At 51.5% G+C, this 21,533-nt stretch overlaps 2 protein-coding genes across 3 annotated transcripts in view; both read right to left on the reverse strand.

Annotated features, from left to right (window-relative positions):
• The window catches only part of LOC144174892 (alpha-tocopherol transfer protein-like), a 43,129-nt gene extending 22,793 nt beyond the window's left edge, over positions 1-20,336 (reverse strand). The window contains exons 1-2 of one of the 2 annotated variants that reach the window (XM_077703861.1): positions 20,159-20,336; positions 10,191-10,340 (exon numbers count right to left, since the gene is read on the reverse strand). In XM_077703861.1, coding sequence (XP_077559987.1) covers positions 10,191-10,275 — 85 coding nt within the window. In that variant the 5' untranslated portion in view covers positions 10,276-10,340; positions 20,159-20,336. Of the gene's footprint in view, positions 1-10,190; positions 10,341-12,382; positions 12,575-20,158 lie in introns of those variants that run through there. The other variant, XM_077703860.1, reaches the window with a different exon arrangement.
• LOC144173332 (uncharacterized) lies at positions 349-2,212 on the reverse strand. Its single transcript, XM_077701813.1, has one exon. It carries the CDS (start codon positions 2,094-2,096, stop codon positions 399-401), a length of 1,698 nt encoding a protein of 565 aa, XP_077557939.1. The 5' UTR covers positions 2,097-2,212; the 3' UTR covers positions 349-398.
• Positions 20,337-21,533: the final 1,197 nt, after the last annotated feature.

A 21,533-nucleotide genomic window follows, 5' to 3' on the forward strand; every position in this document is an offset into this window, starting at 1 on the left:
GCCTCCCGCTCTCGTACGGCAGGATCTTGGCGGCGGCGTCGCGCAGCTTCACGGAGCGCTTCTGCCTCGCGGGCTCGCACATCTGCAGCCTTATCCATCGGGCTACTCCGAGCGCGCGCCAACAGCGAACGGATTTTATTACAACGCTCCCCGCCATCTAGTAAACAATCCAAGAACTAAACTATAAGGTCCCTGAAATTACTAAGGTAGCGCCATCTTTATATCTCTACGCCTTTCGCCCTCGCCCGCGCTCCTTTCCTACTTCGTTTTTTGCCATTTTCTTTTTCGCCGGCGAACGCCGCGCGCCATTGGCCAAGGGAAAAGTCACGTGGTTGAGTGAGTGAGTGAAAGAACTTTATTGAGGGTCCGGCGATGACGCGAGCTCGTCGCGCACCCGGCTAGTCCCACGTCGGGATCGGCAGGTCTAGCCCACCGGTCCGGTCGCGGGCACGCTGGACTGCCAGGATTTGCTTGTCTAGTGCGGGGCTACGCAGAAGAGAGTCCCACTCCTCCTTGCTGAACTTGGGGTGTGCGGACCCGCACTCCCAGAGCATGTGAGCTAGAGTAGAGGTCTGTCCGCAGGACGGGCAGGTGTCGTCGCGATATACGTCGGGGTAAACTTCGTGTAGAACTGCCAAACACGGATATGTGCAGGTCTGTAATAGTCTAAGGGAAACGGCTTGCGCCCTATTCAACTTGGGGTGAGGGGGTGGAAAGACCCTTCTAGACATGTAGAAAAATTTCGAGACCTCGTTATAAGTAGCGGGAGCATCCCTGTGGCCGTAAGGGGGAGGCGAGTCAGCTCTCCTTACAGAGGAAGCGCGGTCAGTGAGGTCGCGCGCAGCCTCGTGAGCAGACTCATTGAGGTTCGGGGGAGCACCCGCGAGAGATCCTACATGAGCGGGGAACCAGTGAATCGAATGATGCGTGAGAGCATCTGTACGCCAAACGCTAAGAAGGCGAGCAGCTTGCTCAGCTATGCGGCCATTCTGAAAAGCCCTCACTGCCGTTTTGGAGTCACTGTAGATCTCTGACCCACGACCGTCTAGCAGGGCGAGGGCGATGGCGACTTGCTCAGCGACTTGAGGGTCTGATGTGCGAATGGAAGCGCAGTTAGAAATATTTCCGCTGGAGTCGACCACAGCGACGGCAAAGGTCTTCCCATTGCTGTACTCCGCAGCGTCAACGAAGCTTGCTATAATGTTTTTTTGCTTGATCTGTTTGAGGATCGCTGCTGCTCTTGCCTTGCGTCTGCCCTCGTTGTTGACAGGATGCACGTTTCGGGGCACGGGGGCCACTATGAACTTCTCTCGAATGCACCTAGGGATCGGGGTACTGCTCCTCGAGGATCCTGCTGAAGGGTAGCCTAGCTCTTCGAGGATGCGTTTGCCTGCTGCTGTGGTGTTCAGGCGAGCGAGTTGTGCGCGTTCTTGGGCTTCGGCAATCTCCTCGGCGGTGTTGTGTAACCCCAGCTTGAGGAGATCCTCTGTATGAGTCCTGATGGGCAATCCGAGAGCCCTTTTGACTACTTTACGGATGAGAGCGTTGAGCTTGTCTCGTTCCGCTCTGAGCCAGTTGTGCATGGAAATCGTGTACGTGAAGTGGCACAGTACGAAGGCATTGATCAGCCTGAGGAGATTGTCCTCCTTCATGCCCCGGTGTCGGTTTGCAATTCTTCGAACGAGCTGGAAAGCGTTTTCCGTCTTTGCAATGATTTTGCGGAGAGCCGTTCCATTCCCGCCATTGAATTCGACAAACATGCCCAGGACCCGAATGACGTCGACCCTGGGTATCAGCCCCCCGTCACTGGTGCGAAGAGTGATGTTGCTTTCGGAGACTGGCTTCCAGTCTTTGGGTCTGCCTCCCTTCTCCTTTCTGTAAAGCAGAAGCTCCGACTTCGCGGGGGAGCAACGAAGTCCGGTGGGGCGGAGGTACTGCTCGGTCACATCGATCGCCTCCTGCATAGCTTCTTCAACTCTTCCCTCGCAGCCGCCGGAGCACCAGATGGTGATGTCGTCGGCGTAGATGGTATGCTTGACGCCCTCGACTCGTGCCAACCTCTCCGAAAGGCCAATCATACAGATGTTAAATAGCATGGGGGAGATTACGGCGCCCTGAGGAGTTCCCCGTCCTCCGAGGGGCACTTCGTCGGAGCGGAAGTCTCCAATGCGAAGCGTGGCCTTCCGGTCAGTTAGAAAAGAGATAACGTACCTGTGGAATCTGGAACCGATACCCAGGTCCGAAATTGTTTTGGCAATGAAGGTGTGGAGCACGTTATCAAAAGCCTTCTCGAGGTCCAGGCCGAGCAGGGCCTTTACGTCCCTGGAACGGCCATCCACGATCTGATGCTTGATTAGTTTCATGGCATCCTGCGTCGAGAGTCCGACTCGGAAGCCAATCATGTTGAACGGGTAAATCCCGTTGTCTTCGAGGTACCTGTTAATCCTATTAAGGACGACGTGTTCCATTACCTTGCCGACGCAAGACGTTAGAGAAATCGGCCTGAGGTTCTCGATGTTCGGGGCCTTGCCGGGTTTTGGGATGAGCACCGTGCAGGCCATTTTCCATTCTGCAGGAACAACGCCATTCTTCCAGACCTCGTTGATCTTGTCGGTCAGAAAGGCAATCGATGGGGCGTCAAGGTTTCGCAGCATTCTGTTAGTGACCCCATCGGGACCCGGCGCAGACTTGCGATTGAGCGCGAAGATGGCCTGTCTGACCTCGGCAACGGAGAAGTCTTCATCCAGTACGGGGCGAGGAGGGCCTCCGTAGTCCGGGAGTTGCGTCACCATATCCCCGTTGTGCCGGATGGGCAGGTACTTCTGAAGGAGTTTGGAGACTAGTTCGTCGCCCGTGTGAGTCCATGTGGCCTCGTGAAGGGCCCGGGCCAATGTGTGCTTCTGGTTTGACTTGGGGCCGCTTACGTCGAGAAGGTGCTTCAGCATGCCCCAGGACTTGCCGTTACGTATCTGTCCGTCGATGGATTCGCAGAGCTCGTCCCACTGCTGCTTGCACAGCACTTTGCAGTAGTCATCGATAACCTTGTTGAGCTCCGAAATCTTCTTTCGAAGTCTGCGATTGAGTCTTTGACCTTTCCATCGGCGGAGCAGGGCATTTTTGGCCGCGATCAGGTGGGCAAGCCTACTATCCATTTGCTCGACGTCGAGATCGGTTACCACTTTCTTGGTGGCCGCGGAAGCGTCGTTGCGGATGCCTTCACACCATTCCTCGAGGCTGGCAGGTGCACTCGCTCTCCCGGGTTCTTCCCGAATCTTGCGAAAATGGTCCCAATCGACGAACGTGAATTCCCTGACCCTACTCCGAGCGACCTTGAAATGCGTCTCGAGAATGTAGTGGTCGCTGCCGAACTCCATGGCGGTGTTCTCCCATCCCACGTCCTCCACGTTCTTGACGAAGGCGAGGTCGGGTGTAGTGTCTCGGGTTGCGGAGTTGCCGATGCGTGTGGGAAAAGCCTTGTCTGTTACCAGAGTAAGGTCCATCTCGTTGGCGTCTTGCCACAAGTTGCGCCCCTTGGTAGTGTCATAGACATAACCCCAGAGGCCGTACGGGGCGTTGAAATCACCTACGACGATCAAGGGTCGAGGGCCGGCCAGGTCGGTCGCTTTTTTGAGGATGGTCTTGAACTGTTGGCGCGAGTCTCTAGGGTTGCTATAGATATTGAGGACGAAGACGCTATTTTTTCGCTGATTCCGCTGTGGCGCGTCGAGCAGTACCTCCACCATGACGTATTCGAGTCTATCGCTCGCCAGCTTGAGGTCGTGGGTGAGATGAGTTAGCCTTTTATCGATCAAAGTACAAATACCACGGCCACCAGGCTGGCCCGACACGGCTCTGTAGCCTTGAAGCGATGCGGCGGAGACTAATGTTTCTTGGAGTGCGACGACCTGAGGTTTAACCGCCAAAGACCTGAAAAACTGCTGCAGAGGGGCTTTCTTGGTAGAATACCCCCTGCAGTTCCATTGCCAAATGCGAAAACTTTCTTTGGACCTATCCATTATGGGGCTGATCGAACTGACTACCGCCTAGCGGGGCAGTTAAGGTTGCACTAAAAATGGGACATTCTGTCACCGCGTTGGTGGGATACTTAAGCGTAGCTTCCCTCAGTACGGTGGGAACGGTTAGAGGATGTACGACAGTGGCAGGTGAAGCCATTCGCGCCTCATTGGCGTCGATGCGATCTGCGAGAGCTCCGAGGCCCCTGTTGGGATCCCCGAGCGCAACCTGAATTTGCCGAACGCTGTCGCTAAGAAGGCTGACGTTAGCGGTGACCTGTTTGAGGCCGTCTGCGAGCGCAGTGAGCGTTTGCTTAATCTCGCCAACTTCTGCGGTCAACACTCCCGACTCGCATGTGTGATCGACCACTGCCCTGCGTTTGGAGGATGTTGCAGTACCGTCTACCGGAGCCGCGACTGGAGTCTCAGTGGCCCTGACTGCCTCACCGTTACCCGACGTATTCGAAACGAGTTTTCTGATTTCTGCCATTTCATTAACTAGCCTGTTGATCATTTTCTTAAGGTCGTCGTTCTCTTTGCGTAAACGAATGACTTCCGCGTCCCTAGCTTGCTCTGGGAGCGGGTTGTTACGAGCGCCCGGAGCGGCCCCAGTATTGGCGCTGGGGTTGGGACGCACCAAATCGGCCCAAGCGAGGAACGGTTGCCTCCCGCCACGTGTAGAGACGGGCTGATGTCCGGATGCTGGCTGGGTTCTGGAAACCGAACGGCCCCTGGATCCGGATGGGGACCTGGGACTGGATCGGATTCGGGATCTCGACCTGGACCGGATCCTGGAGATGGAACGGCTCCTGCTACGGCCCCGGGAGCGGCTACGAGATCTGGATCTCCCCTTGGACCGGGAGCGGCTGCGGGCGGATGGGCGTTGAGACGGTGATTGCTGAGCTTGATTCGAGGTCTCCATGGACGGAAAATCGTCGTCGTTGAAGGTGACGGTCTGTCTCGAACTCTCGGCGGCGCGGGAGCGTTCCCCCCGTCTGCGTCTGACCAGGTACGGTGTCTGGAATCTACGCTTGCACTCCTTGGCGGCCGTAAGGTGACCGCCTCCGCACAGCTTGCATTTGGGGTAGCATCTGTGCTGAGCGTCGGGGTTTGCTTCTCCACATCCCCTGCAGACGGCATCGTTAGGCGAAGGGCAGACATCGGAGCGGTGCCCGAGGCGGCCGCAGCTGTAGCACACGTCCATTTGCTTGCGAAATAAAGTGCACCTGATCATTGTGCCGCCGTAGGAGACGAAATTAGGCACCCTGTACCCGTCGAACAGGACCACTACGGTGGTAGTTTTCTTGATTCGTTTGGCGCCGAGCGCCGCGGGGTTTCTTGAATTGACCAGCTTTTTTTCGATCTCCGCGGGTCCGTCGCTAAGAGGAACGCCTCGAATGACGCCCTTGCACGTGGAGTGGGGTGCTGCCTCGTAAGCGCTCACCTCGAAGCGTTGACCGGTGACGGTGATGCCCTCGATGCCGACGTAGCATGCAGCGTTGTCCCTGCTGGGTGTGCTTATCACCATGATATTTTGTTGAAAGTTGGGACACATCGTGTCGGTGTCCCGCGTCGCCAGACCGAGCCCGGCAGCTTGCCATATGGCGTCGGCGACGACAGTAGGTCCAACCTTGCTGATACACAGGCCTCCCCGGGGCCGCACGACGATCTTCGCTTCTTCTTTGGGCAGCGGAGGCATCCTGCCCCCTCGAATGATCTTGCTTTTAAGGTCGGCGCGGTCGGCGCGGCCCATAGCGTTCGAATCGGCGTTAGGCTTAAGCCCGCTCGCATTGCCGCCAATCTGGTTGATGGCCGAGTTTCGCACTGAAGAACGTCGGGAGACAACGTGCTGCCACCCGAAGTCTTTAGTAAAGTTCTCGGGGGCTAAGGGCTCCCCTTCCACCTCGCACTCCATCACAAAGTCCGCGAAAAAAGCTCCCGGCGAGAAAAGGCAGGCGAGCGATGCCTCGCCGCACGAGCGCGGTTAGCGTTTCCACAGTCACGGCATGGTCGCTAGAAAAGCGGCCATAAAAGTCACAAACGTCCACCCACCCATAAAAGTCGGGTATCAGCGTGTTCCTCTTGACTTCACGAATCCAAAAATGCAGAAAGTTCAGGGGAACACTATCAAATAATCTCCGGAAACTTTGCAAAAAAGCAGGAGCCGAACGAGCCACGTCCGAACCCGTCACGTCCGAGCACGTGCCCCCCAGTCACGTGGTTTTGTTTTTTTTTGCTCCGCCGTCGGGTCGCCTCGCCGGCTGGGACATTGCGCAACGCCGCCGCTGCGACGCCATTGCTGGCTTCCGAGCCACCGAGCTTCAGTACCGGCTTTATCGTAGGCGCCAGTTAATAGCGAAGTAAGAATTAGCTGCTCGTTTCGAAAAAACGTCGCACCGGTGTCGTTTTATGTTGCTTCTCGGTGCCGATGTGTTGTGCCTTAGGCAGCGCGAATATCGTCAGGCAGGGCACAAGACTTCGTTATTCCGTCCGGGAAACGCGACGCAGAATGGAGAAAAATTTGGTTGCATAGATTTGAACAGGCATACTTCAGGCCGACGCTGCCAGCACTCTTTAGCGAGGTAAGTTTCTGAATGTTTGTTCTTGCTCTGTTAAATTCTGCGCGAGCTTGAGCGGTCACTTACGAAGAAATGCGTATTCACTTCGCGACCGTCGTCCACGCTTTGTTCTGAGTAGCCATTGCGCACAGCGCCGAGTTCGTCCCGTCGTAAGCTTTGCTTTGGATAAGAGGCCGTGTATTTGTCATGTGCGCGCTTAACTTCCAGCATCAATATCTGCGGCGGAGCATGTTCAGTCAGTTGTCGTAAGGGTTCCGTGACGCGAGAATTGTTCACCTGAATTCATGCTTGTTTTGGCCGACGGCAGCTTGCGTCTGACCATGTATCGTGTGCGTTCCGAGTGCATGTACGCTGTTTTGTGTGTTAGCGACCCGGGTGGTATTATAATCCCGTTGTTATGACATTGGAGTGATTTGCTGCGTAATATGGGCTTGGTCGGTGCGGCGCAAATTGAGGCTGTTGCGAGAAAAAAAAATTGCGGCTAGGTAAAACAATTTAAGGCCAGCTAATATAGTGACCGCGCCGTTGACGTACGTTTGATTCGCAATTTCTGTTATCGCTTTATTAAATTCGCGCACGTTTGAATGAGCACTTCAAATGCATATTCGCACCGTAACGGCTGTACGCCCTTTCTTCCGTGTATGCACAGAGGAACGTTAATTACAATTTGCGTTTGCATTACACGTGATGCCGTACATTTGCAGTGTGCGCGCTTACTTCATCTTAGTAGTAAATGGCGCAGCGTATCCAGTCATTGCGATTTGAACCAAAACATTGGGCGACTATATTATTTTCAGCAGATCTATTTTTGTCCAGCAAAGCGCTTGCTAAACGGGTTTAGTGTACCAAGTTGAGCGGACGTGGCACTGAGCAGATGCGCGAACACGAATTTGACCATGCTACGGTAGAACGGTCACTAACTCCCTTCTGCAATGCATTATTGCCTATATTTGCGGAGTGTTTGTGGCGCATCTCAAACTCGGTGGCGACATTTTTTGCCCTTCTCAATAGGATTATTTCACGGATCAATTTGAGCAACGGATATTGGAGAGGCTTGGCGTTAAAAAAACTAAACCCAAATGCCACTCCCAACATTTTTTTCTCACGGGAAGCCACGTCAGCAGCTCAAGCCACCTGCACGACGTCATTACGGACGTTTGTTCCAATAAAATATCTATTTGGTGGCACCAATTCATTTTTGTGATTTATTGTTCTCTCTTGATAATCATCGTGACATTGGTCCTCTTCTGAATTTCTTTCGGGTGTATCCCTGTGTTAGTGCAATGTACAAATATGCCAGAATATATCCCAGCACAAAACAATTCTGTCCAGGCGCCTCCATTAATAACGGCTGTAAACGACCGCGCCCGGTGCAAAAACGTATTGCATGATTAATTAACTGCAGTAACTAGTTACATAATTTGTACCTAGAGGGACTCGATCTCTGGTTCGTATGAGAAATAAGAGGCCACAAATCTGTAATTTCAGTTTACCCGATCGATTGATCGCAGTCTTCTCTGGCGCGTATTCCCAGAATTACAAGTCTGCGTTTTTCACTCGGTTCGCACATGAACGTACGGCCGCGAGTGCAGTTTAGTGTATCCGGCTGCGAAGTCGGGGAAGCAGGGGCTTTTCACGTCGCTGTACGTGCACACACGCACAACAGCATGTGTATCTTTTTTAATCTACTCACAGGAGCCTATAACGACATGAAGGTGAAGGAAACAAATTTCTACAAAAACGGCAACGCACTCTAAACTGCGCGGAATTAAGGTGGATGTAGGTCGTTAGTAAAAGCGGGCGCAGAGTGAACGCCGCTGAGGATTCACAATTATCGCAAGAAAGGCGAGTGCAAGGACGCCAGCGCAGCGCTCGAATACGGCATTTGCGAATGAAGCGCTCTGTATACTGCCGCGAACCGTGCGCAAGACCTCTGTGCAGTGATTGCACGACCACAGTCACGCGAATGCAAGAACGGAACTACCGTAACAGAGCAGTTTGAAATGTCCACGCTCGATCCTTTCGCATTCACGAGCTATCCTGAGGTGTTACAGAATGCCGCACACGTAAACAAAAACCGCGCTGTGCGTATGCGCCAGCGGCATCCGCCCCGCAAATATCCCCTTGTAGACAAAAATATAAAACAAAACACTATCACTCAGTGCGTGTTGGTAAAACGGGGCTCTATAAATCCTATAAATGCTACCAAAGAGCGATTTCGGCGCGAAAACAAGAGCAAACTGCAGCGAGCGCCCTGAAGCGTAGCGAGGGCGTCTGCTCTCGTGGCCAACAAATATGGCGGCACCGGCACGGAGTTAAAGGGACCGCGGTGCCGCGGGTGAGGGGAAAGAAAAAAGAGGAGGGCAGCGGAGAAGGAGGGAGCAGTTGGCGCTACCTTCGTAATTTTAGGGACCTTACTAAACTAGAGGTACCCACGCCATCTAGTAAACAATCCGAGCGCATCTTTTCATCATATACAAGTACCGCCATCTAGTAAACAATCCAAGAACTAAACTAGAGGTGGCTACATACATCCGTCGAGGATGGACAGACCCACGCCTTAAGGAGCTTCGCTCCTAATAACTATGCTTGTGCTGTATCTCACTCCCTCGCGACGGCTTGGCTTATAAGCAAACTCGAGTTCCGCCGCTGGGTTCTTTTCTCTCTCTTCTGTCGGCAAGTGAGCCGCAATAAACGTGGCGCCTTCGGCTTCCGGCGTCGACGTTCTGCGTCGGCCTGGAGCCCAGCTCAGCCAAAACGTAACACTCCCTTCAAGGTCTTCGCCTTGACGTACTTTCACAGGTGTCTGACCGAAGAGCTCCATACCTTGCAAGCTTCTTGACCGCACGGAAGGCGGCTTCCCCAAATGGCCGGTAGCCTTATTCAAATGGCGAGCGACAGAATGAAGACAGGAAATAAAAGCGTTTTTTCTCCCCGCTCCATATTACAGCATCACCGCTGCATCGAGGCTACCGTTTTGATCTCGCTTTAATCGCTTGCACGGTTGCTATGACACAGACGCAAGAGCCGCGCGCAGGAGTTCAGCTGCTTCGAATTTGTCAACTGCGCGGCAGAGAAAACTTTCACTTATGAAATGTGAACAGGAGTTTTTGTTAGCGCCGAACAAAGACCCGACGCGCCCAATTCGTTATTGATAACTTTGGAGTGGGCCGAGGGATAATCCAAAAGGGGTTTAACCGGTAGAGGGGAGTATGGCCGCATAATATGATTGATTTGGCACCGCATGGAAGGTGACCCTATTCGATTGATTTGATTTTAGGGTTTAACGCGCCGACGCAACGCAGGCGATGAGGCGCGCCGTAGTGGAGGGCTCCGGATTAATTTTGACCACCTGGGGGATCTTTGAAGTGCACCGAAATCTCGTACACACGGGCGTTTTTGCTTTTCGCCTCCATCAGAAAAGCTGCCGCCGCGGCCGGGAATCGAACCCGCGACCTCGTGGTCAGCAGCGCAACGCCTTAGCCACTGAGCCACCGCTGCGGGTAAAATTCGACGTAGCTTATTCTTGCCCTGAAAAAAAAAAAATCTACGAGGTATTGCACCAAAGGTCACAGACCTGCCATCAGCGTGTGCTCACCTGAGACAAGTTGACGAAGTTGTTTCAGACCATTTTTCTTCATTTCAATAGTTTCCCTCGGGTCATCACAGGCGGCTTCTTCCATTTCTTCAGAAGGGGAGGCCGCACCAGTTGTTCTAGGCGTGTAATCGACCTTTGTAAAATCTATACCTGAAAGAAGATGGTGTCGCTAAATATAACGACATCTTCCTACGTTGAAACACTTAGTATTATTTCTTCCGGTTTGACGGCGAAACCTGACGCATGTCTAGGTTCGTGTGGCTGCGCAGGGTATAGTCGCGGTATTGCATACAAAACCACAGAGCCCAGACGTAAAATGTGTGTCTGCAGCTTCCGACACAATGACCACCCATGGGACAATAAGTGAGTTTGTGCCTTTGTTCAAATTTTTTTGTCACCCCAGCTTCCCTGGTAATCCACCTTCAAAGAACGAAAGACCGTGATTTTTCAGGATATATTGGCTGCCTGACTGTCTAACTGGTTTATTTATTTATTTATTTATTTATTGAAAAACTTTACAATCCCGAGGATGGAGGAGCCTCAGTCGAGGGCGGTTTTCTTGAAAGCTTTACCTCAAACTACTACAACGAGAAAAACTTCACCCTTCCTTCCTTAACAAAGGTGGGGAAGTGCGAAAGCTTCTACGAGCGATCTAGATGTAGTACACCGATACTTGGTTTATGAGATAAAGGTGTACTATGGTACTCCTTCTTCGTGACCGATGTGTGATTGTCGTATCTTGAAGCGGCCGTTTTTCGCGATTTCCAGGTAACCGTTTTGACACAACGGCATCCCGGTTTCACGCACGCGCCGCGTGTCCAGAGTTCAGAGCTTTTCGGTCGACCAACCGGTCTATAGGGAAATGCATTATGTGTTTGACAGAACGCCATTCGCTCTATAAGCTTTCGCTTGAAAAAAGATGTGGTTTCCTAACAACCGCGTGTATGTACACGTCTCCTATTCGGGTGTTTCCGTCATCTAGAAAGGAATAGATACATCTTCAAATGAAACATGTTTAACGCAGTTAGGGTTACGTCGTCGGCGTTCGGAATGGTTGGGCGAAGAGTTTGTCAGTAATGTGTTTGCTTCTTTATGACGAGGCACACGCCTATTCACTTTCGTTTGCCACGTTCGCTAATTTCGACTGTACGCGATTACCGCCTCGTTATCGCGTGTTTAGAACACCACCTGGTTACGGATTATTTACTCGGTGGGTCGCTTGTGTTGCAACGGTAATTTCCATTTCTAGCAGTGGTGTACTGCTACAGGTTGCCCGTAAACTCGCTCCTAAGGATAAACGCAGCAAAAATACTAAAACATAAAACCCTATCGCACTGAAAGGGTGTAGCGGTTCACACAATTCTATTTCTGCTTCTCCGACGGCACTGTGACTTCAACAACAAAATCGCGTCACAACGCCACTGACAGACATAGAGAAAGTGTGTGTTAAATTACCACATGAAGTCCCCCGGTGAAGCCGCTATACTTAGTGCGTCCTCTGGCGAGGTATATAATGCCACGTTAACGCACAAAATAGAGGCAAGCACAAGATGCGCACCGGCGTGGAAAAAATGCATGACGAGAAAGTGTTTGCAGGTTCGAATAGATCTGTGCCAGCTAAACTAGACCAATAGGTTTTTTTTCGCACATCACGTAATGCAAGAAGACGCCTACAGGTAAACAAACGAGGAGCTCCTCAGCTCGCGCTGCCGTATACACCCTGTTTCGCATGCGATCGTTCTGCTGCCCTGTCAAAACGAAATAGCGCGTTGTAGTACTGCGACAGTATCTCACTATTAAGACATAATAAGTGGGAAAGCCACTATTACCGAACCTTCAATACTATCAATCATTTAAATATCTGTTATTGTTCAATATATGCCGGTGAGGAATCCGTTTGACCAATTCATTTATTTCAGAATTGCGTCTAATTTCTTTTACATGCTAAAGGTAACGTCATCTTCTGGGAGTGGGGTTTAATTGTGAGCACCAAAGGGCGAAAAGAGGTATAATTTTTTATCAATTCCAAAGGGCTGACGACAGTAAATGACTACATTTTACACTCAAAGACAGCACGTCTTAGGCCAACTGTTAGGAAGGAAGAAAACCAGCGGATGATGCCCCTTGCCGCACGCCAAACGGATAAAACCGAACACATTTTGATGATATCAATACATAAGACGCAAACGCACCGTGGACATTGTTCTCCTGCTTGCGCGCCTTTCGCAGCGGTCAGCAAAACAGTTGGAATCCAACCGTGCGGTGCGTAACGCCAGTAAAAGGCCGGCCAACAGGGAAAGGTTGGCGTTGCCGGGCCGACAGTGCAAGGCGCGAACGGCAGAAAGCAATCGGCGTCTGTCTCTCGCTTCCAACGGGGAGAGCGTTGACTATCGGCGGCGCTATCAGCTGACTCGCGCAACACGAGCCGGCCTTGGACGGCCGTTGCTCTCCTTTGCCTCGAGCACCGGTCTGCGTTGTCTGCTGCGCGACTAGGCAACGCATAAGCAAACGCACATGGCCACCGCACGTGTTGGTGCTCGATGTGTTGTTCTTTCACGCCTTTATTAACTTGTTTTGCCACCCGGGGGGGGGGGGGGGGTGCTGGGAAAATAAAGGAAAAGAGACAAAAAATTGGCTCCAATGCACGCTGTGAAGGTGGTGGGGAAGCAAAGCTGTAAACGACACCCACAACAATTGCCCATGTGACGTCCCTTAAATTCACACACGTGGCTGTACAAAGAGTGAAACCAGAGATTCCGCCTTCCGTTACCCGGAATTCGCGGGGGTGGCGACCCGAACGCAGCAGCGTCAGCCACGGCCGGGCTAGAGCGGCGGACGCCGCCGATGTAGCCCGGACCATGGCCCGGACGTGCGTGGACAGAAAGAAAACGGCGAGGAGCGTCATTCGAAGGGTGAGACAGCGGAACCTAGCCATCCCGATGTGTTTGGCTCGGGGCAACATCACCGCGCGACACAAGCGCGGACACCGAAACAATTCGGCATGTCAGCTTAGTGATTCCCATTCATACCGATTTAAACTAGTTAGTTTAGTAAGTGTGAGAATTGCGAGAAAGCTGAAGGAAGTCCTATAATCGCTATTCATCAGAACCAGTTGCTACTCTCGCCTTTTGTAATACCTGTTAAAACACAACCGAATTGGTATTCACCAATTTAGAAAACGGAGTCCCACTCGTGGCAAGCAGTGCGCAAAAGGTAGTGTTTGTTTAGCGGCCAGATGTATGTATGTGGTCTCTACATTTTGTTTTCGTGCCCTGCAAACCAATCTTTAACGTATATTTGCCATACGACCACTTGATTCTGTCGTGTCCGGTTTACGCAGGAGGTGCTGTCGAACAATTTAAACAAGCCGTGCGAAGGAAGCGCATAATGGACGCGAAGCTGCGCCTAAACAGGCCCAAAACAACCGTCGCTAAAGCAGACGACAAAGCCGGGTCGCGCCGATGTGCCCGCCGGCAAGAGCGCGCGGGGGACGCTGCGTAAATTCGCCGTGCCATCTACACTTTGCTCAGTGAGTGAAAACCGCCCTTTCCTCCGAAGCCGGGTTGGGAGTTTCTTGTCCCGCACGCCACGAAAGAACCGTTGGCTGGTAGAGGTAGAAAGCTTTGCTTTAAAAAATAAAATAAGGGCACGGCAATGGAGAAACGAGGTCCAGGAAGTTGCGGTCGTCATTCCAGCTGAAACTATCTGGGGCCGAGGCGACTACCTTTTGCCGAGGCGACTACCTTTTTGTCCTCCACTACGGCGCGCCTCATCGCCTGCGTTGCGTCGGCGCGTTAAACCCTACAATCAATCAATCAATCACTGGAAAACGCCGAGCCGGACGACAGTAACGCGGGGACCGCATTTTCCCGCGTTAGAAGAGCGATGGAATACGCCGAAAAGAACGGAAAGCACTGGAAAACGCCGTGCTGGAAGACATCAACGCGGGGAGGTTGCTGGAAAGCATCGAATAACACGGGGACGTTGCATTTGGAGACTGGGATTCAGATAGGGCGAACGGGTCAGTACGTTCTCACGGCGCCGCTGCTTGGCTGGACACAGCAGTGCCTCGCGCCGGTTACGTGGTCGACTGGTTGTAATCCAGCGCCGCGATCGACGCAGGGGCTCCGAAACTTGGCGTTTGCGGCCCGTGCGGTGCAACAAAATCCCACTTTTTTAGCCGGCGCTTCGCGGAAACAATGCTCCGTACGAGCGACGATCAAGTCGTTCAATTGCATTGCAAGCGTCTGTCATAATGAAAGTTTGTTGTATTGCTGCCATTAGCATTCCGGTCGTGTTTGAAAAAACCTTTGCTACAAATTTGCAGTTAACAATTAAACTTATCGCAGATCATGGTAATGTTGGGACATCTAAGCGTAGCCCGCTAGCCAAACTAATGGATAAATAAAGCCCTTCACAAATTCCTGGGGTTGTTTGAGTGAGTTGCAATTGCATATATTGTACCTTGGACAACCTTTGATGAAAGAATCAGGCAATAAGGGTAGCCCGTTGGCAAAACGGACGCATAAATCGCAAGCAAGACTTGCTTTTTGAGGACGTGGTGTAATTATTGCAGTTCACATTGTGACATGTATTTTTGGGCCTTTTAGAGCCCCATTGTCTCCATCTGCGTGCTGTTGTATTATTTTTGTTAGCGAGCAACCTGTTTATTTTAACGCGAACCATGTGTCCAATGAAGCTTAAATAGTGAAAACAAGATTTTAAAACCAGCTAACCAGTCGCCGCTACCGGTGTTAAAAAAAAGAAATGGCGCCAGTGAAGCCATTACAATATCAAGATGTGTTAAAAACAAGAAATGTAGAAAGAAAGAAAACGCCCGCCTTCGCTCCAGCAGGGCCGCTCGGAAGAAAGTCCGGGGATGCACCGTCGGGCGGGGGAGCACTCGCGGGGCGGGGGAGCCCACAATACGGAGAATCGAGAGGGGTGCGGAGGGGTCACGGCGCGGAACCATCTCTGGCAAAGAACCCTAACTGCCTGGGGAACTTGCGACCGGTATCCCTTACGTCATGCTTGTTTAAGCTTTTGGAGAGTATGGTTAACGCTCGCCTTGTATGGTGGCTGTAGGAGCGTAGCCTTCTTGCTCCCACACAATACGGGTTCCGCTCCGGTCTGCCGACGCAAGATATCATGTTACGCCTCAAAGAAGACGTTCTTGACCCGTTGTCTACATGTCCCCGTATGGTCGTAGGTGTTTAGGAAGGCCTTTGATGGCCTTCCTCACACCTCGATCATGCAAGCCGTAAGAGATCTTGGCATCAAGGGATACATGCACAATTTCATTGCCGCCTTCCTTCGGGATCGAACTTTCCAGGTCAAAGTTGGAAGTTCCCTCAGTCGCTTTCATTACAACCGGGTAGGAGTCCCTCAAGGCTCTGTCATCGCTCCTACGATATTCAACGTAGCACTGGCGGCGCTTCCTGGAAGACTGGCCAACATCGAAAACGTCGAACATGCAATTTACGCAGACGATGTGATGCTCTGGACCAAACAAGGTTCTTTAGGTGCACAAAAGCAGGCACTACAAGCGGCCCTGGATACTGTCGAAAGCTACACACAGCAGATAGGGCTAACGCTGGCACCCGAGAAGACAGAGTTTGTGGTCATCCACGGTGGCAGGAAAACCCCATCCAAGGATGAGGACAAGGCTAGCGTCTACCTCACAATTGGGGAAAGGCCTATCCTTAGAAAACGCTCCATACGTATACTCGGGATGTTTATCGACGAGCAGTGCATAGCATCCACCTGGTTTGGCCGGGCAGTAGTTCGTGTCACTAAACAAGTCATCCAAATCCTACGCAGGATCGCCAGCCGCACGAGAGGAGTCAAAGAGAACGAACTGCGACATTTTGTACATGCATTTGTACACTCCCGTATCATATACGGAGGACCGTTCCATCCGATCACGCGCACGCAGCTAAGCCTTCTTGAGCGCCTAAATAATGAAGCCAGGAGGGTGATAACCGGGATTCCGAAATATACGCCCCTTCCGGGTCTCAAAAGCTGCAGCGCGTTGAGTGATATAGCGGACCTAATGTCTACTCATGAACTCACGCATATTGCGCGATTAAAGTCCACCAAAGCAGGCAGATTCACTCTGAAAAAAGTTGGTTTTGAAATCTCGACATTACCGCCACTCCCAGAAATATCTCCCCCCTGGGAGCACATCGATATCGTTGACTCCCAGCCGCTACCCCAGAACATGGGACAAGAACAAACGGCAAGGAGACAAGCTTTCACAAGAAGACACGACACCCAAGCAAGGCAACTCATCGGTGGCAACGACCTTACTCGCAAGACCCATGTCATCTATGTAGATGCAGCAATCGGTGAGCAGGAGCAGCAGCCAATGTTCACCACGGCATGGACAAGCCATGATGCAACAACGCGAGGAAACAAACTCCACCTCACCCGTGAAGCCGTCAGCAGCTCCCTTGCAGAACTGTGCGCCATTGTAGGTTTTGCCGAGCACGTCAGTTTGGCTCAACACCAAACGGGGGAAGTTGCTGTCATCACTACCGAGTCTACACGGACTCGCAGGAAGCCTATCGTGCCTGCCAAAACACTCGCACTACTACCGTCGTTGTCAAGAAACTTCGTCTCCACGTTAGCTACCTCCGTGCTCTGGGACACGACTTTCACGTACACTGGATCCCAGGACACTCCGGAATACCAGGAAACGACCAGGCCCACCGACTAGCGCGCGCTTTACTTCTATCCGTGCAATCGAAACCATCCGAGCGATTTTCCAGCCGGTTAGCCGACTACGTGGAGACGCACAATCAGTGGCTAGATCCTGCAACAACGGTTTCTTTTGCCAAGCAGCACCGACGCAGCTTTCTACGCAGCGCGTGCAATCCACTTAATATCCCTCCACTTCCTCGCAAGGCTGCTACCCCCTGGCAGCAAGTTACGCTCCGGCGGGTACAGACTGGCACCCTCCTTACCCCCTACCTTTTGCAGCGCTTCCGAAGCAAGGAAAGCAGCCGTTCCCTCGACCAACCCAACACTGGAATGTGCAGCCCATGTGGAACCCGGGCTGACCTGGAACACCTCCTATGGTTCTGCCCGCTGTACGCGGCTCCCAGAGCTCGGGCCCTGGCCTCACTCCCGAGTGTGATAAGAACGAACTCCCTTCAGAGCTGGGCTGCACCACCACCGTGTACAACTGTAGCGGTCGCCAACGAACTTTGGCGGTCGCTAAACCAGTTTATGGATGATGCAGAAGCTCCTGCCACCGGTTCCCGGCTCGGACACACTGCCAGAACCACAGCCCGTCACGACCGAAGCCAGTGATCAAACGACGAAACGTTTACCTCTTTTTTTCTCTCTTTTTTTTTCTTTCACAGCAGCCTTAAATTGACTTCAAAATGTGAAATAAACGTGTTCAACAACAACAACAACGTGATCGGCCGGGGAGCACTTCGTTCCCCCCTGCTTTTCGTCTTTCGGTCAAAATTCGTAGGTGGCTGCGTGGCTGAGTGGCCCGTCCACATTTCACATCGGCGCTGTGCCTAGTTGAAGTTACGCGTACATTTTTTGTAAAAACGTGCATCTTATTTCTCCGGGGAGTGTCAGCAACAACATGTGAAGCTACGAAAGCTGTGGTAGAAGCAAGAACAGTGGTCCGGATTCCAAGCATCTCGAAGTGATGACTCCACTAGCGACGACACACCGTGGTGCTTGGGATTATTGGCACTTTGATGCGAGTGGATACGACGACTCTCGGAGGCAGCGTGATTTGGAATACGTGCGATGTGCTTCGACGATCGACTGAAATTGTAAAGACCCCTGCATGACTTGGGCAGGTATCGTGCGCGCGTACTCTTCGTGATAGTGCTGCACCACGGAGACGTGCGCTTTTCGTCACAGGATACCCTGCCAGGCCTTGCTGTACGAATGCATTGTCAACGGATCAAGGTTCACCAAGGCAAGGAATCCAGCTAAGGATTGACTTTCTATTTTAATTATCACGTTTTGCTGTTAAAATAAAAGAGACTCAAGAAATATGTGTTCACTTGTGTTTTAATAGCCCTAAAAAATATAAGGAACGAATTTTCGAGCGGTTACGGTCGATGCTCGTTTAATATTTCTTTTTTATCTGGGAGAATAAATTTGCTTTTATGAACGGATTGAGCCCTACTGACGGAACGCGATGGTGAAACAAGCATTCAGCAGGGCGAAATTAGCTGAAAAGTGCCGAAATGAGTCTAGCTAAATTTTGTAGCGCTACTTAGGTTTCCCCGAAGGAAGGAATTCAGTATTTCTTGTTAACAGCCATGCGGGTTTGTAATTACACGGCTATTATTGACAAAAAGGCCTAGCGCGAGCACCGGCCACGCTATACGCTGGAGACGGCGTGGTCTCCGGCGTGTTCCTGCGTCACGTGCCAGCGTGCGCCGGATCCACGCGTTTCCGCGTCCGGCGTATTCCAGCGCCCAGGGTCCGGCGCGCTCCAGCGTTTCCGCGTCCGGCGTATTTCAGCGTTAGGTAGTCCCATTATCAGGCATTCGCTGGAAGCGGAGCTCCAGCGCCGCTGGGTTTTCCGATAGGGTATGGCTGGCAAAAGCAAACAGAAATTAGGCAGGGCTTTTAAGCTCGCCGAAAGAGGTATTTGCGCTTAAATTTAGTGCACATTCTTTTTATAGCGGTAAGAATGGTGGGGTAAAAAGTGGAAGTTACGAAAGTACAGGTAAACATAGAAGTGCCGACGCGCGCTGCTGTTGGTACAGCGCGCACTATGGTTGTTTTAGCTGCACAGGACTACGGCCCTTTGGGGTTGTCTCAGACGACACTGGCCGATTGGCGTGAGCGACGGTGTCAATTACGTGACCATATCTGTCGAGCGAACACCATGTTTCACGAAACGATTATTTTCTTCGTTAACAAAGACAAGCCAGGTGGAAATACGGTGAAAAACAAAGCAAAGGCAGAAAACGGCCTGGCGCCGTATAATGGCGCCATCTAGGAGGACTGGGTCCGCAACAGGGCTCCGCAGTCGGCTGCCGATCCTAATGGCGCACTAGGCAGAAAACAGCCCGGCGACGTATGGTGGCGCCGTCTAGGAGGACTGGGTTCGCAACAAGGCTCCGCAGTCGGCTCCCGAGCCTAATTACGCACAAGGTTTCCCTTCAAGACCTGCTCTTCTGACATCAATGCAGAAGTCACGAGAACACACGATTTGGCAGGAGAATCAAAATTTTAACTTTAATTGGTGAATTTCTCAGTAAATAAAGCATAACTGGCTTCCGTACAAGCACTGGGGGCACTATATAACACGAAATCATTCGAATAAAAACTTGAATCTGGTCTGCATGGCCCCTTGAAGAGAGTGCTTTGTTGAAAACGTAAAATTGAGACACCGATTGTTAAAATTTAATTACCAGAACATGCAATTGTTTTGAGAATTCGCATTGGAAATATCCTTTTATCGAGCTCGAAAGAAGGTTGCCTTTAGTTTAGTTTTTTAATGAATGTTGCCTCACGTAGCTTGTTTTAAGTTCCATACTGGCGCTTAGAATGGTAACTGAATGTAATTATTCATTTGGCATTGGGTACAAAATCGGCGGATAGCCCAAAGTGCACGTTAGGATGAACAGAAACTTGAATCCGCTAAACCTGGCGTAAAAATTTATTTCCTGTCCCGCTACCTTCACTTCCAATCCCTTCACGCGACAGTTGACCACTAAAGCCTTCACGGCAATATACTGCCCACGATTCAGATTAACACCTGTCACCTGCAAAGCACCGGAGCGTCAGTGGAGTAAACAAGTTTCGCAAATGGCTCACGGCGCAAGTTAAAACACTTGTTCCTACCAAGACGAAAGCGCGGAGTGCAAATGTGAAACAAAAGGTACGTGAACATACAAAAAAAAAGACAGGATGGCAACACACAAACCTTATTTAAAGATCTTCCATTACAGAGCGGCAGTCAGGACCACGGTACTCACATTAGCGACGGGCGACGTAGCACGACGACCTATAATGCGCACAAACAGGCAATGTTACAGACATTACCCAGCCGCTGTTATGTTAAGCGACGTCCGTTGAGCGCTAGACGTAATCGCAGAGGAACCCAACAACTGTGGGGCACAGATAAGGCAAACAAACAGGACGCTGCGAGAACACGGAATGGAAGACCCAGCAAAACAACAGGTGGACGCGATGAACACCTACACATACCGGAGAGCGCAACCGGAGCAAATCCCGCACATTCGAGGCCTGTCACGAACGACCCTCAATGTTTCAAACGGGTGCTGTCGCTCCAAGGGCAACGCTCAATGGCTCTACCGTCCAAGGGGCTCCTGCGGCTATGTCTGCAAAGAAAGGTCTACAGGGAAAGAAGAGAAATGACTTATGAAAAAGAAAATTATGCTGATATTGCCAGCTGCTGCCTTTCGTATTTTCAGCTGCCTCTGCGCTCTGTAACGGGAAAGGAGACCTGAGCAGTAGTAGCAGAGGCAAAAGTGCGAGGTGGGATGACGTGGAGGAGGATAGAGTGGATGCCGTTTGTGGCTGCTCCAATTAAAGGTCGAAAGCAGGAACAAGAGCCCAAGGCACTATTACGCCCGTGTGTGCATAGTGTATTAAAAGGAACAAAATCACCGCATTTAACAACTCACTCATACCGGCATGGAAGCGCTGCTGACTACAACCCCTCTCCCCCCCCCCCCCCACTCACAGACATTTAACTACCGTATTTTAGCGCGTATAACCAGCACCAAAAATGCGAAATTTTCAGTGGCAAAGCAGGGGTGCGGATAGTACGCGGGGTTTTTCCTTGTGTACAGCTTCATGGTAATGCGCGTTGCGCCGTGAAGGTCCTACGCAGTAACACTGACTAAGGCCGGGTTCAGACTGTTGTCACAACTGTCGCAATATTTTTAAATAATGACCTCATTTCCCGTCTCAGCCAACCGAACTGCGTGAAGCGCCGTTTGTTTACGTCTGTAGCGCACGATATGGCTGTTACGTCGGTAGTCTGAACATAGCATAAGCCTTCCATGGCAGCGATTGCGCAAAACATACAAGGACAAGGAAAAAACAAAACAAAGACGAGCGCACTCTAAAAACTGAATTTTATTAGTGAATTGTGACTTTCGCCTCGCCGTCAGTCTGCAGTAGCCGACCGTTTTTTCGGACTCCGAAAATTCGGACTTGCTTGATGTTCCGGACTAACCCAGGAACCGCCAGTTTTCCGCCTGTTTTGGGACTGGCGGTTCCTGACTTTTCGGACTGATCGGACTGAGTAGAGAAAAAATGTCCGCCATATATATATATATATATATATATATATATATATATATATATATATATATATATATA

This window comes from Haemaphysalis longicornis, unplaced genomic scaffold (assembly GCF_048455015.1).
Source record: "Haemaphysalis longicornis isolate Haplotype H1 unplaced genomic scaffold, Haemaphysalis longicornis Haplotype H1 scaffold_3, whole genome shotgun sequence".
Taxonomy (NCBI): Eukaryota; Metazoa; Arthropoda; class Arachnida; order Ixodida; family Ixodidae; genus Haemaphysalis; species Haemaphysalis longicornis.